The sequence below is a fragment of the Puma concolor genome, chromosome E4 (assembly GCF_028749965.1).
Source record: "Puma concolor isolate L17-30 chromosome E4, mPumCon1.1.hap2, whole genome shotgun sequence".
NCBI lineage: Eukaryota > Metazoa > Chordata > Mammalia > Carnivora > Felidae > Puma > Puma concolor.
This window is the reverse complement of record NC_141683.1, coordinates 24,662,705-24,678,846: the sequence shown is the minus strand read 5'-3', so window position 1 is coordinate 24,678,846 and position 16,142 is coordinate 24,662,705. Positions and strand designations below refer to the sequence as shown.

Genomic DNA, 16,142 nt, shown 5'->3' with positions numbered 1-16,142 from the left:
AATACGGTCTGATTGCCAGGTTCACTTTCACTTCTTCTTTGTTCTGGAGGTGATCTAGAAATGTGCAAAATAATCCTATATTCTTTTTTCAAGATAAATTCACTTTATAAAGAAGAGTTTGGGCACTAGCTTTTTACTAGAATTTATACATTATTCTTCTTTGTATTTATCCAATTTAGTGCTTAGTAAATTGGTGGAGAAGATGACTTCATTGGAAATCTCACTTCACACTGCAATTTATATAGTAGAGTTTTGTAGAAATGTTTTTTTAAGGATTATGAAACCTACTCCACATGACCTAGCCTTGTCTAAGAAAAGGCTTTTCTTCAAGGTCTTATTTAAATTTAAATGCTCTATGACACTTCAGGACCTATCAAAGCAACATCTTGGACCAAAGGAAATGCTATTTGTTTGATAGCTAGCTTTTAGTAAATCCATATTAAGTATTAATTTCTCTTTGAAAATGCTCTCAAGCTTCTGATTCACAATTTACTTTATCATTTTCCAGAGATTGCTATTTACTTGATTTTAGTTGTTTTTGTGGCACAACATTTTCATCTATGAAATCTGTGTCCATATCTCTCTTTGGTCTTACATATCTTGTCACTGAGAATATAAGAGATGTGTTTTGGCAAGGACAGTGTTGTGAACTCATCAGCCGTAGTTTTGCTTTTATGGTACCATCAATTTGTTTATATTGAATGCCTTGCTTACTAAAGACGTTGGGACTATAATGGTGAGTAAAATAGACATACTGTTTCATCTTAGGGAAACTTGCAGTTTAATGAATAGATAATTACTAAAGAACTACATCTGCAAATAAATGCAAAGTTAAAACCAACATAAATGGCAGGAGAAATGTGGTGAGTGATGTTGCCGAAGAGATTAGTTGACTACATTGATCAAGTGGCCGCCTCAAGGAAGGTTTCCCTGAGACAGTTGAGCTGAGAGCTAGGATAAGGGAAGAGCTCATGTAAAAAAGGGTGTGATAGGAAGGATTGTGTCACAGTTGAGTAAGTTTAAGAATGCCATTTTAGAGTTTTGGTCTTTATCTTAACAAAAGTGTAGTGCCAATACATAGTGGAGTGATGTGATCTAAAATACATTTGGAAAGAATCTGTGTAGTAGTAATTTGGAGCAAAAATGTAGAAGGCAAAAAGTGGCTTAGGTTCCTAGTTAGTAGGCTTTTGCAAGAGTCCCAAAAAGTGGTAGTTTAGATTGAGATGATTGTGGTAGTAGAGATGAGAGGTAATCCATTCTACAGATATGTGGTGGAAAGAATTGGAAGTTTTGATTACTTGTGTATTAAGTATTTGAAAATATGGGAGAGGAAAGTATCTAAGATGATGCTTAAGCTGTTGGGTAACCAAGCACAATGGAATTTAGTGCCATTTGCTGAGAGGTGAAGAATGGAAAGGACCAGTTTTTTGTTTTTTGTTTTTTTTTATGTTCATTAACTTTTTGAGAGCGAGATAGGGTGTGAACAGGGGAGAGGCAGAGAGAGAGGGAGCACAGAATCTGAACCAGGCTCCAGGCTCCGAGGTGTCAGTACAGAGCCTGATGCTGGGCTCAAACCCATGAACCATGACGTCATGACCCAAGCCGAAGTCTGACGCTTAACCGACTGAGCCATCCAGGCTCCCCAGAGAGGACCAGTTTTTGAGAGAAAGGTCACAGGTTTGGTTTGGAGCAATTGAGTATATTGGTTATCCAGGTAGATATGACATTCTGGAATAACAGAGTACTTTAGTTTAATATGGTAGGTAGGTTCTTTGAATGGTATTTTAAAGTTTATAATTCTTTTTAAAACTAGAATTTTAGAGAGTTTATTGCTCTTTGTTATTTTTAACATATTACCAAAAGGATTTAAAAATATACTTAATATCTTATGGGACTCCTCTAATACTTCATAACTATAAAGAGTGAGTAGGCTTTGTTCTGTTTTGTATGGTTTCTTGTTTATTTGTTTATTTGCATTTTTTGGTCAGCATAATATAACTCTTCTCATCTTTTCATGAGCAGATTATATTGCTGTGAATGACTTTCATTTGAATCAGCTGTATACAAAAAAACTGTAGGCAATAGTATGGTATAGTTAAAAATTATAACTAGTTGGGGCACCTGGCTGGCTCAGTTGGTAGAGCATGTGATTCTTGGACACAGGGTTGTTGAGTTCTACCACATGTTGGGCTTGAAGCCTACTTAAAACATTATAATCTGTGGGACATTAGAAGTGTATGGTGTTTTCTGAAGAGCGTAGACAATTTTTAACATCAGGGATTATATGATTTTTAGGGGATATTTAAAGATAGTTGCTCTTTGTCCTGCGTAAGGTTTTATTCCAACCTCAGCCACAAACTTTTTTGGTAGTATAATATTTTATACAAATCCAAATCTGAAATATAACTGTGTTCTATAAGTTTATTCTGATTACTGATACTGTTGACTTTATATTGTCGAAATATTAATAGTGTTAAATATAACAAAATCTTAGGGTTTATGGCAGACCCTTAAGTGACTTTTCAATGGAGATTTGACTAGTAAAGGGTTTGAGGTTTTTCTACCTTGCCATAATCACTCTTTAAATAAGAGGACATTATGTTTTCTTTCATATTAACATGCAAATGAAAGCGAAATTAGAAATGCTTTATAAGAAATACGCCATTTTTTGATTTCTGGAATAGAAGTGAATATTATCAAAATGAAAACTGAAACAGTAAAAAGTTTTTCTAATTTTAATTTTGATATTTTATTGTCTTGTAGTGAAGCATTATTTAAATATCTCCAACTTCAATTGAAAATTTAAAATGAGTGCATTTTTCATGTTTGTAAAAATTAATATCTCATCATTTTTTTATAGGTCTCATATCTTTTGGGTGAACAGAAGTCTACCTTTATGGGGCTTACAGGTTATGTACAATTTTGTTTTATCCCTATATTTCTGGATTTAATCATATTTCACAGAGAAATACTATTGGAGAGAAAACTGTTGATAAGAGAAATGAATTTGCTTTATTGCTTACTTAATCTTGATGCACGTCTTAGACAAACAATTTTATTTCTATCTTTGTTTGCCTGAGCCCTGCATTCTACCTTTTGAGAATTCCCTTCTGATCAGGATTTGACTTTAGAAAAAGGTTTGGAGAGCATGGAGAAAACCAGAGTAAAGGAGTGTGTTAAGGCACCACAAGTTCCCCAAACTACTTTAGGTATTCACCTTATATAATCCTTGAAAAAGTAATCAGAATCTCATAACCATGTTTGCTCTTCTACTTTATATCCGTAGTGTCTGGAACATGGCAGAATCTCAATAAATAATTATTAAATGAATAAACAAATGAATGAATGGCTCATATTACCAATAGCAAGAGCTTGGTCCCTAAACAGATAATTTTGTAAATAAAACAAAAAGTATATTTCTGGCATAAAAGGGGTCCTGAAGAAAGAGTCAGAAAATATGAGAGGGAACAGCGTGTCTGAATTATGTTGCTGCATTGTTCCCTAGAGTCCTCTGTATCTCTGCTTTGTTCCTTGTTCTATTGAATTTTATGCCCAGCAAACTTTGTAAGTTCCCATCTCCTCTACTCCTGTCTCTCTCCTACACATGCTTTTTATTTTCTGTTATTTTTCAACTGTGAAAGTTATCCAAAGGATAGATAAAATGGTAAAAAATTACAGATTGGAAGACAGTTGAGTCTGGAAGTAATGGAAAGACTCTAAAACTCACTGTTTATAAACAACCTTTAAAATATGTTAAAATCAAATGTTCGCTTTGTCTTTTAGTCATGAGGATTGTAAAGTCTGTACATTTTAAAGTTTAAAGTTTATGATGAATTATTTTAATTATGTATGCATTGTGATCATAACTATGAAATCACATTTTTACTGTGTCTAGATATTTCATACTTTTTTGAAGTCAAGTTGCATTTCCTGGTTTTTTTTACACTGATTTGCATTGCAATGTCATTAATTACAAATACCCTTTCAAATATTTAAGTGTTTACTAAAAATGCAGTCTATTAATCTCTAGCTTGATTCCTATATTATCCTTCAGTGAGAAGCACATTTAAAGTAAGTGAATATTTTTGAGAGTAGTCGTATATGGCCTTGAAATACATTTTGATCTATTCAGATTGCTTTTATCTAATAGTGATATTTTACAATAATGATAATGCTCATTTTCAAATAGGATTTTGAGTAGTCATGCCACAAATGTTGTAGGGATCTTCTAACACTACATATAGGAAAAAGCACAGATGATGACGATTTAAAGGACTAGTAGGGAAAATCTGTGAGATGTGCATGTAACGTCAGAGCAGTGCCTGGCTACCATATGTACTTCTGAACATAATTTACTTATATTGCCATTCATTCACATGCTTTTTTGTTGTTCTTTTGTTTTGATACTCATTTAAATCAAAGTTTTCATTCCAACAGGAGTTAAAATTTAAAACTCCAGGGTATCTGCCTTTCTTATGTAGATTGTCTGAAATCTCAAAAGTGTATAAACAAACATATTTGTTCTCTGAGTCATTTCTTGTTTATACTTGCGTATTTTCTTCTATTCATGTAGCCCAAAGTGCTGAGAGTATTTAATACAAAATCATTTGGATATCTTTTACAGTTACTTTTCCTGTTGTGCAATCATAGCTTTTTGGTAGTTCAGCTGTGGAAACCGTACACAGATCAGCGAATGTAGATAAAGATGGAAACTTGTCTAGGAGGGTGTAGGATATGTTCTTCCAGCTGTGAAAGGGGAATTGGTTAGAAAGTTCATTTAAATAAAATCTGAAAGTACCTTGAAGTGTTCACATGGGACTATTTTGTTTAGTGTTCAAGGATGCTGCTCTTTCATTTGGTGGGTGATAGGATAGAATGTGTCACTCAACTCAAAGCTTATATTCTTTTTATTTTCTGAAAGGAAGATTTTTGGTAGATGTCCTAGAGGTGGTATAAGTCTTGGTGGGAGAGGGTGGTGGTTGTGGCGGGGCAGTTGTGTGTGATTGTGCATATTAAGAACATACACAAAATAACTATTCTTTACAGATCATGCAAGCTCCAGCTAGCCTGACTCTTCTAATTCCACATTTATATTTGAGATAAACAATAAGTATTTATTCAGGAGTATTAGAAACTATAACACTAAGCTTGTAGTGCTGGGAATAGTTTGCAACCTCTCACGTGTCTATGGAAGGTAAAGTGCCACATAATACCTCCTTACATCTATATCTGGATATTCTACAAATATGTGTATACAGATACATATGCATATATGCAAATATTTGTAAGGTAAGTACTACAATCATAAATATATATATTTAATTCTATTGCATTTTCTCATTAAAGTACTTTTTTTTTTCCAGGTTTCAGTGGCATTGATAAGTCTATTTGAAACAATACTACTTGGTTATCTCAGTTATAAGGTAAGTTATTTTAATTAGAAGTTTTCTTTTGATAGAACACATTACTAGCATTTACCCAGTATTCCTTTATTTATAATTTGTACCCTGGGGATAAAGCAAGTTCTCCTTAAGCCTCTTTAATTATTTTGGGCCTCTGTAGTATGTGATAAGAATCTGTAGTTATATAGTAATGTATTCCTTGGTGGCTTGAAAATATTTCACTAATTCCTGTGGGCTAATTACCTATTATATACATGCTCATATGAGGCAAGCAAATGGAATGGGTTGGCTTTTAATTGTTCCTAATCTCTTTTCCTCATCTGTATAAAAAATATTGAGGGAGCAAAAACATGTCTGTTAGGAATTATTTTAATGATTTCTCTTCATTTTTGGTGAAGGTTTGTTTGGCTGAAACAATTTAACAAATACTTATTTGGTGAAGAGCTCTATACTGTGCATTGTTCTTCTCTCATTGAGTTTCCATCTAGAAAGGGGGATATATAGGAGAAAATTATACAGACAATAATAATACAAAACAGAATACGAGGTACTTTCAGTGAGGTGCAAATAAAGTCCTATGGGGATAGAGAGATGGCATATCATAGGATGAAAAGAAAATACTTGACTGATTTAGGCAGAGTCCTTGAATCAGTGATTTCAATAAGGAAAGATGAAAAGGCAAGACACTAAAGATTTATAGAATTAGCAAAGGCATAAAAGAAGTAATGTGCATATAAAATTGGAAGAAGAATAAATAAGTTTGGGCAGAATTTTGGGACATTTGGGAAAATATTGGTTGGGAAAATTTGGTACAATATTGTGAGGGCCTTGTATAGCACCATATAATGGGAATTTGATGGAGGATGTTGAGCATGAGAGTTGTGTAATTGTAATTAAGTTTTAGGAGTATTAGTTCGGAACATCTGTGCAGCACAGTTCAGAGGGACATCGCACTAAGGCCATGTGCTCAATTAAGACACAATTGCAGAAAGGAAGACTGGGAGTGAGGTTTTAGCTGGGTGAAAGAAATAGACAGAGGTGACATAAGATGAAATATAAAGGTAGAAACTAAAGAAACCATCATCTGTTTGATTGAAAAAGTGGAGGAAAAGATAAAGTCACATATCGCTTTAACATATTTTAAACTCAAATGGCTGGGAACATGGCAGTAAAACTAAGAAAAATTACATCAAGAAAAAAAATCAGATTGGGGTCAAGATAGATGGAATAATGACAATCGTTTTGGAAATGATGAATTTGAGGTGATCATGGACAAATAGGTAGTCATTCTCAACTAAAAATGAGAATCTGGAACAGGGAGATTTAAGATGTGGAAGTCATTTTCACAGAGATAGTGGAGGAAGCATGAGAGTTTATTAAGTATGGGATAATAATGAGGGAGAAGCTAAGGCTCATTTGATGGAGATGCTTACATTGTGGTTGCTGGAAGAAGAACAGAGTAATCAGGGAAGACGGAGACATAGACAAGAAAGGCAGAAAGACTTCAGAATGGCTGTCATACTCATCACTAACCTTCAGTTCACATTTTCTGCATGTACTGTATCATCAAGTGTACTACTAAAGGTTATGTTTTGGGGGAACTCTTATATCAACTGCTTTCACACTTTTTAAGACATAGGATTTTAAAGATAACATTTGTTAGACTACTTTTAATCCTAAATTAAGAGCAAGATACCTTTACAAACTCACCTTTTCCTGTGGCTTTATTAAAAAATATTATCCTTAACTCCGTCTGAAGAAAATAATGCTGATATCTGATGAGGTGAGATTGGTGAATTAGGAAGTATAGAAAAAAAAAAGAATGTGGGCTTTCCAAAAAATATAGATGGGTTGATTTAGTATTTGTGAGAAAAAATTGGGTGTTAGAAATTCTAAGGAAGAAAAGTGTTCTCTGAAAGCATTGGAATTACAAGTTTAGTAAGAAATTTGAGAAAAGGTCATTGGATTTACAGTTTAGAAAATCATTTGCTATTCACCTGTAGGAAAAAATTTCAGGGTTGTACAATTGAGAGTAAAAAGCACTAAATGAAGAATGTTGTTTGGGGTAGGAGCTTCCTAGAAGTGGTCAAATGAGGCAGAGAAGATTGCCAGTGACGGAAAAAATCTGTATCATTTAGAGAAAGTAGGTAGAGGGGACCAGAAAAAAATGATAGACATAGACAAAGCAAGTTTTATGCAAAGTAAGAATAAGCTGGATTAGGAACCTGAGGTCTACTGATTCACTTTGGATACATTCCATTCTTTTCTGAGAGCACAGAAGATGGAAAATGATGCACGAAAGAATATTTTGAAGCTAGAGAAGGGAACCTGAGAGACCTTACTTGTAGGTAGTCGCTCATCCTTAAATAACCTAATTACTCACTCAATGATGAATTGTTTAGACTAAGATGTTGAGGAAGATCTTTTAATGGCTTATAAATATATCTTTTTGTCAAAATAGGTGCTCTAGAAACATATACTGATTGAAAAATCTGGATTTTGTATACCTAGAAGAGCAAAATACAAATCAAGTGAATTAATATCCAAGATTGTATCTCCGAAGTTACTTATTATTCAAGTACGTGATGAAAGTCGAATGTAATATACAAAAAATGACATGCTGAAAAATTAGGCACATGGGTGTTTTTGGTAAATGTATTAAACCTCTTCCACTGGTTCTAGAGTGTGTACAGATATATAACTGGCTAAAATATTAATCTACATTTGTGAATGTATTTTCTCTAAATTCTAGCCAAAAGGTAATATGAAATTAACTTTGGTGCTTAATGAAACTCTTAGCCCTAATCTAAAAAGTCATTTAAAAAACACAAACAGATTCAAGATAATTTTCCATTATAATCATATGATGTTGACATTTGTAATTAATTAATTCCTGCCACTTATAAAATGAGAGCAAAGCATTATGAGACCTAGTGGCATTATAAGAACTAGATGATATATAATATTTCCCTTCTGACCTTCATAAACACTAATGGCTTAGATGGTGGAGAGGTAGATGGTAGTTGAGTTTTGTGTGTTTCAAAGAAGCAAAGGATAAAAAGGAGTTACGTGATATTGGAAGGACAGGTTTCTATTAACTACCTCCTTTTTCCTCTCATAAATTCAGTCAAACTCATGGACTCTTTTTACCCCACCAATAGGCTGTTGGATAAAATATGTGAAATGAGTAAATTAACTGTTTGGTAACTATAATTGGTAACTGTTTATGGCCTATAACTAAGGCAAATTTGGATAGCAGAATCTCAATTGAGTTCCTCCTCTCAAATTAGATTTTTAATAAAAATTATAGACAGGTGGGCAGAAATAGATGTTGCCTTAGAAGTGTACATATTCCCAATATTGTTCTGGGATACGTTACATTCTCAAATATCTATTAATGGCAAATCAATATTTATTTTTCTAAAATTTCTTTACTTCTATATATGCAGATAATGTGAATATTTATAGATAATATACATGTGCACACATAGTATTTAAAAATAAACTTAATATAGTATTCTGTAAGCACTTTATAATTCCTGAAATTAAGCATTCTAAAATAAAGACGACTTAATCCTTAACAATTAAAATAGTTTAAAGTATTATGGCGACTGCAGTTTTTTTTTTTGTGTGTGTGTGTTTTTTTTAACATTTATTTATTTTTGAGACAGAGAGAGACAGAGCATGAACGGGGGAGGGTCAGAGAGAGGGAGACACAGAATCTGAAACAGGCTCCAGGCTCTGAGCTGTCAGCACAGAGCCCGATGCGGGGCTCGAATTCACAGACCGCGAGATCATGACCTGAGCCGAAGTGGGCCGCTTAACCGACTGAGCCACCCAGGTGCCCCAAGACTGCAGTTTTTCAAAAACAAAGTGTATGTTGAGGTTAGTGGATAATTTTAAAAGTCCCTGACATCACCTTATTTTGTCCTCTATCCTACAGAAGTGCAGGTCTGTGCTTAAACATCATTCCATTCATGTTTATAGCTACTTGGCAGAACAGCCCCAGGATCTCCCAGCAGTAAAGTTCTTATTCTTCTGTTACCATAAATACCCTCTATGTCTTTATCAACTGCCTTCAAAATAGAACTCTATTTATACATACACATTCATTAAATCATAAGGAAACGAAAACAAACTCCAGCATAATTTCCAAAATTCTGCAAACAAAAATCCAACATACCTAGAAGGCTTATATTAAATCTGCAGTTCTTTTTTCTATAATCACTTGATGAAGAACAATGGTTTGAGATTGTCACACCATGATGAGCTCCCTTTTGGTCAGGAACAAAGGGTTGGACAAAGGAAAGGACTTTTAGATGCTGATGATTCTGCTTACAATACCATGGAAATGGTAAATCTAAATATTCAGTTTACATTTAGAAATACAAAATAAGGCTACCATAGGATTACTACACTATTTTAATTTCATCAAAGGAAGATAAGTTAGCAGCCTTTTTAGTTATGTATTTTAAATATAGGTATTGTTAATATTGAAGAAGAATGTGTTTTTAAAAAGTCTCTTGGTATATGCTGGGCTAATGATTTAATTACCATACATCTTGTAATTTTTTAAGTGCTTTTTGGAGGTACTTAGAAATAGTTACAAACTTCCATTTTCCTTTATGATAAAAATAAAAACCTGATTAATTTAAGAAAATTACCTATTTTCCTCCATTTTTACTAAGGAAAATGATGTCCATACCAAATAATGTAGAATGGTTGGATTAATGTTTATTTATATTTTACTGAATTCTTTCAATAAAAGGAACACAGTTTTACACACTTAGCACAGATAAAGAAAGCTACCTAAGAAATTTTTTTTTGGAGGGTGCCTGGGTGGCTCAGTTGGTTAACTGGCAGACTTTGGCGTAGGTCATGATTTCACGGTTTGTGGGTTCAAGCCCTGCATTGGGCCCTGTGCTGACAGCTCAGAGCTTGGAGCCTACTTTGGATTCTGTCTCTCCCTTTCTCTCTGTCTCTCTCTTGCTCACAGTCTCTATCTCTCAAAAAATGAATAAAAATGTTAAAAAATTCTAAAAAAATAAAAAAAAAAAAGAATTTTTTTTTGTTTTAAGAAGTTACCTTTTGAGGGCGGGTTTGCCTGGCTGGCTCAGTTGGTAGAGTGTACAACTTTTAATCTCAGGGTCGTGAGTTTAAGCCTCACATTGACCATGGAGCCTAATTTAAAAAATAAAAATAAAATAAATTATTCTTTGGAAGAAGACATGCCTATTACCTCCTTTGTGAAAATCAGATTAGGGGTGCCTGGGTGGCTCAGTCGGTTAAGCATCCGACTTTGGCTCAGGTCATGATCTCGCGGTCCGTGAGTTCGAGCCCCGCGTCAGGCTTTGTGCTGACAGCTAAGAGCCTGGAGCCTGTTTCAGATTCTGTGTCTCCCTCTCTCTCTGACCCTCCCCCGTTCATGCTGTCTCTCCCTGTCTCAAAAATAAATAAAATGTTAAAAAAAAAAAGAAAATAAGATTAAATGAAATAAGTATTTAACATAATTTTGAAGGACATTTTGGATTTTATTTTATGCTTCTCTACATAATGTCATTCTATAGATATTTTTTTCACAATAATTGTTTTTATTATGTGGATTTTTATAACCATAGTTAGGTTCCCTAACACTCAGTGTAACTTGGGAATACTTTCTATATTTTTTTTTCATTAGCTAATTTTAGGGGAGATATTTATTCATGTATGTCTCAGTTCAGGAGAAAACCTGAGATCTTAGAATTAAACCTAGTGAATACAATAAACAGACATGCATTATTTTTAGCAATGAGTATATTGCCTCACTGTATAATTTTAGATCATGAAAATTAGCCCTTGGAGGGAAGATTATTCATTTTCAGGGGATTGGCACATTAGGTGTGCCTTTAGAAAAATAATCTAGGTAATGTGGTAGGTGAATCGGAATGGGACAAGAATGAAGGGAAGAAGACCAGCTAGGAACCTCAACCAGATCAAAGAGGGGGAATGAGTTAGAATAAGAACTAAGCAAACTCAGTATCTATTTATGAATCAGGAAATCTTATTGACCAATTATACTTAGGTAGATTGGGGGAAGGAAGATGTTAATAGTTTCTCCAGGATTTTTGGTTTGTGTTACTGGGGAACCAATCAGGGCAAAAATCATAAATTTCACTTCTAGACATTTTACACACAAGGTACCATTGAGGCTTCTGTATGAAGCAGTGGCTTAAATAGTGGAAATGAAACAGAATCTCAGAGATACAATATTGATCTGGGCTAGAGATACAGCTTTGGAAGTCATTGGTTTATTATTGAAAACAAGTTGACTTTGAAACAGACGAAACTACCTGAGATAGGTTTGTAGCCAAGTACTCTTAAAATACTTTCCTGCAGAAATTTTCCATTGGAACTCTGTGGTTACAAGTTAAACAACTAATGTATAACTATATTCAGGTAGGCTTCAAATAATAAAATCCTTTCAAGCATTTCCATTTGGATCCAATAGAAAGAAATACAAATACTTAAGTTGAAAATATAACACAGGGGCACCTGGGAGGCTCAGTCAATTAAGTGTCTGACTATAGTTCAGGTCATGATCTCATGGTTTGTGAGTTTGAGCCCACGTTGGGCTCTCTGCTGCCAGCGCAAAACCCACTTTGGATCCTCTGTCCCCCCCTCTCTCTGTCCCCACCCCATCCTGTAGTGTGCACACTCTCTGTGCTAGCTCTCTATCTCTTTCCCTCTCTCTCAAAAGTAAATACACATTAAAAAAATAACACAATATACCAAGAGGGGGAAGAACATTTATAAAATATTTGGGAGTATAATTTATTCATTAACATGAGCCCTAACAGGCATAGAAACAAATAGTTGTATAAAATGTTACAAACTCTTGTCAGGAGAGTAGTGGTAAAGGCATGGAGAGTAGGGCATTCCAAGCAGAGGGAGAAGTATGAGCAAAGTTATAAAACTATGAAATATCCTACCATGTTCAGAGAATTGTATAAAGTTCAGTGTGGATGAATCTGTGGTTGAATTCAAGATGGAAATAGGAGTATAGTAGGTTCGAACCAGACCAGTAATCAGAGTTAAGTTCCAGATTATGAACTTTCATATAATATAAGGAGTAGTTTGGTTGTTACTATGTTGGCAATGACATTTTAGAATGAATACTTTGCCTTTAATATAGAAGAGAAATCGGAAATTAATTAAGTTAGATATCAGTTTGAGAGTTCTTTTAATTGAGAAAAAAATCATAAAATAAAATTGAAGTATTACAAATGGAAATGAAGCAAACCATCAGAGATAGAAAAGATTTTTGCTGGGGCACCTGGGTGGCTCAGTTGGTTAAGCATCTGACTTCGGCTCACATCATGATCTCGTGGTTCCTGAGTTTGAGCCCCACATTGAGCTCTGTGCTGTTGGTGCAGTCCTCTGTCTCCCTCTCTCTCTGCCCCTCCCCCCACTCATGAGTGAGCATGCTCTCTGTCTCTCTCTTTCTCTCTCAGAAATAAATGAACATTTAAAGAAAAAATGACTTTTTACAAGAAAAAGGTTTTTTATTTACTACGAACCAAGTTTTTCCAAAGAGTGTCTCACAGCTATGAGAACTGATATAATCCTGCTGTGCCTTAATAGACATAGCTTTCCATATCACCAGTGGTAACTATTTTCAGACTCTTTCTTTTGTTGATTATATCATTCCCTTTCCCCGTGAACAATCATTAACACCAAAGAGAGGTATACAATCAGTAGTAAAAATACACCAAGGACAGAATAAGCCAAATGTTTAGCATTCTGGAAACTGAGCCATGTAAAAGACTGATGAATGAAATGGTGATATTAACCTGCACACACACACACACACACACACACACACACACAATCGTGACATAATTAAGATCAGTTATAACTGGTTTATTAAATATGTCTGACTTATTGCAAGTAAGAAAGGCCTCTAGTTTTCCTATACTTTTTGAAATCCTCACATCCTCCTGATCCATGCTGATCAGATGATATCTCAGACAGATCTCAGAGCTTTTCCAGTCTCTTCAATCACAAGGCAGATTCGTTTTAGTATTTAAGAAGTTATGGCCGGGGCGCCTGGGTGGCGCAGTCGGTTAAGCGTCCGACTTCAGCCAGGTCACGATCTCGCGGTCCGTGAGTTCGAGCCCCGCGTCGGGCTCTGGGCTGATGGCTCAGAGCCTGGAGCCTGTTTCCGATTCTGTGTCTCCCTCTCTCTCTGCCCCTCCCCCGTTCATGCTCTGTCTCTCTCTGTCCCAAAAATAAATAAACGTTCAAAAAAAAAACAAGTTATGGCCAATATATATAAACATTAAAATTCTCATCCACGTTAAGGCTTTATCTAGTCCTTGGCTCAGACCTGTGTGGGACAGGGAATCATTGTGGAGGCCATCTGCTGTTTTCACTTCCTCTCTTATTTGAGGCTGCTGATAGTGGTCCCACCAGGGCTGAGGAGGCACAGGGAGTGGGGTGAAGTCAGCTTCTGGGATGCAGGTGCCTGACTGACACAAGTGTAGTCTGATGTTGGGTTGTCCTGCATGGCAGATACAAGTAGGGCTTTTGTGGTCTTCCTCAGGCCCTCGGCTGAAGGCCTTGGATGCCTCAGTGCCTCTGGCTGGACTAAACTCCTCAGGTCGCCATCTGTTGAGGTCTCGCTTCCCATTCAAGTATAGTCTTCCTGAGTATAAACTCCTTTAAAATGGCCATACGTTTTATTCTTTAGAGCCTATATCTCGTTCCCAGAAAACAAGTACCTTTGTTTTAGAATTGGCAAAATTGTGACTTGCTCTCATTTCAGCCCTCTTTCTTGTTGCACTGTTTTCTCTTCATGTTTAGATGTTTTAGGCATTAGCCAAGTACAGTTTCTGTGTGTGAGTCAAGCTCTTTAAGTGACTCTCTTGAGCCTTTCTCACTTAGCTTGAAGTAATGAGAGAAGCTCCAAAGCACCACTTACCTCTCTGTATGGAGGGCTTCTCATTGCTCTCAATTCTTCCACCTGCTCCCTCTACCACTTTTTATGTAGCCTGCAGACGGTAATGAACGAAATACAGGAAAACTTAGTACCTAATATTTGAGTACATGGACAATAGCCAACCTAGAACCTTGGCTTGTGATGTAGAAGTATCTTGTATCACTTTAATGTTTTAAGCCTTTGGGACTTCAAGGATAATTAAGAAAGACTCCCCATCTTGAAGCCAGTGTTATAAAGTAATTGAAAATTACAGAAACCCAGATTTCCAATTGCGTTTTAATATGGAGATCCCTTTATAGAAGAATAAGCTGCTTTAGGGCATTCAGAGTTGTTTTTCATTGGACACCATTTAAGAAAGAGCCAGTGATTAACCTGTTTATATCAGAGTCAGCTTTATGGGTGTTTAATATGTGCATTTGCAGAGTGTTAAAGATTTAGAAGGACCTGCTCTTATTTTAATATTCTTATGTCACCTTCTGGAAATTGTTAATAGATTGTTAATAAGAGATCCTGAATTTTCATTGTGCACTAGGCCCCACAAATTATGTTGCCAATTTTTATTAATATCGTTGTACTATGTGTGTCGGGAGATTAGAATCTAGATGATTGAAAAAGCCCTTCTTTTTACATTTTATCGATATAAAACCATTGTTAATACCAATAAACATTAACAAGTGTATGTGTTTATAAACTATTTAATATGCTTTACAGTTTGTGAATATAATTCACATAGTAAAAACATTAAGATTGAATCACTTTTTACTGATTCTGTAGGTTCTTTGATATTTGTTTTATTTTTACTAGTAACCTTTCTTCCATGAAATAGTGTATGATCAAAATGTGTACAATATTCAAGAATTACTATAAATGTTTGCTTTATTTCTTTAACTTACCACAAAATTGAGAGAGTACAATTACACTTAGAAAAATACTCTTTAAAAGTTATTGCTATATCTTTATAAAATAATTTGGTATTCTGTTAATGTAAGCATCCTTGCTAGAGAAATTCTGAGTGCTGTCTTTTTCCCCCTTTAATGGGATTCAGTATAATTGACTTTCATTTTTATTTATTCTTTCTTGGAAGGGAAACATCTGGGAACAGATTTTACGAATACCCTTCATCTTGGAAATAATTAATGCAGTTCCCTTCATTATCTCAGTAAGTCCTAAAAGCAACTTTAAAATAAATAATTTTGTTATTGGACTTAAGTCTTTAAATCTAAATACTAATATATAATATATTAGTTCCAATAAATGATTTTGGGCTTTGGTTAGAATCATGGTTTTAAAAATAAGTAGTAAAATTAGTTGGATAACTGGATTGTGAAATTAAATGAAAACTAATGAGATTTAGTGCAATAGCAAAATAAAACACTTTTTAGACATATATGCTCTAGATGTGCCATTTAAACAGGTGTGGGTATTATCTAGACAGAGTAGAAATTAATCATTTCACTTCTTGTGTGTATTATGGACTTAAAAAAAAAGAAACTAACAAAAAGCAGAATGAGACCTGTAAATATAGAGAACTGATGCTTGCTGTCAGGGGTGGGGGGGGGTGGTCTGGGCAAATTGCTTGAAGGGGAGTGGGATACAGGCTTCCAATTATGGAATAAATAAATAAATCATGGGAATAAAAAGCACAGTATAAGAAATGCAATCAATGATACTGCAATAGTGATACAACAGGACAGATGATAGCTATACTTAATGGTGAACATAGCTTAATGTATAAACTTGTCAAATCACTAAGTTGTACACCT

At 34.8% G+C, this 16,142-nt stretch overlaps 1 protein-coding gene and 1 long non-coding RNA gene across 13 annotated transcripts in view; one reads left to right on the top strand and one right to left on the bottom strand.

Moving 5' to 3' along the window:
* KCNT2 (potassium sodium-activated channel subfamily T member 2) overlaps positions 1-16,142 on the top strand; it is a 364,649-nt gene that overhangs the window by 113,301 nt on the left and 235,206 nt on the right. For 10 of the 12 annotated variants that reach the window (XR_015245793.1, XM_086693290.1, XM_086693289.1 and 7 more), the window contains exons 4-6: positions 2,861-2,909; positions 5,364-5,423; positions 15,464-15,538. Coding sequence is in view for 9 of the 12 variants with exons in the window: in XM_086693290.1 (XP_086549416.1) it covers positions 2,861-2,909; positions 5,364-5,423; positions 15,464-15,538 (184 nt within the window). In the remaining 3 variants the exon portion in view is untranslated. Of the gene's footprint in view, positions 1-2,860; positions 2,910-5,363; positions 5,424-7,861; positions 7,981-15,463; positions 15,539-16,142 lie in introns of those variants that run through there. The other 2 variants (XM_086693291.1, XM_086693292.1) reach the window with 1 other exon arrangement.
* Positions 1-16,142, bottom strand: part of LOC147572499 (uncharacterized) — a 43,367-nt gene that overhangs the window by 14,927 nt on the left and 12,298 nt on the right. Inside the window, exon 3 of the long non-coding RNA XR_015245794.1 lies at positions 14,362-14,431. This is a non-coding gene — a long non-coding RNA (uncharacterized LOC147572499). The remainder of the gene's footprint in view (positions 1-14,361; positions 14,432-16,142) is intronic.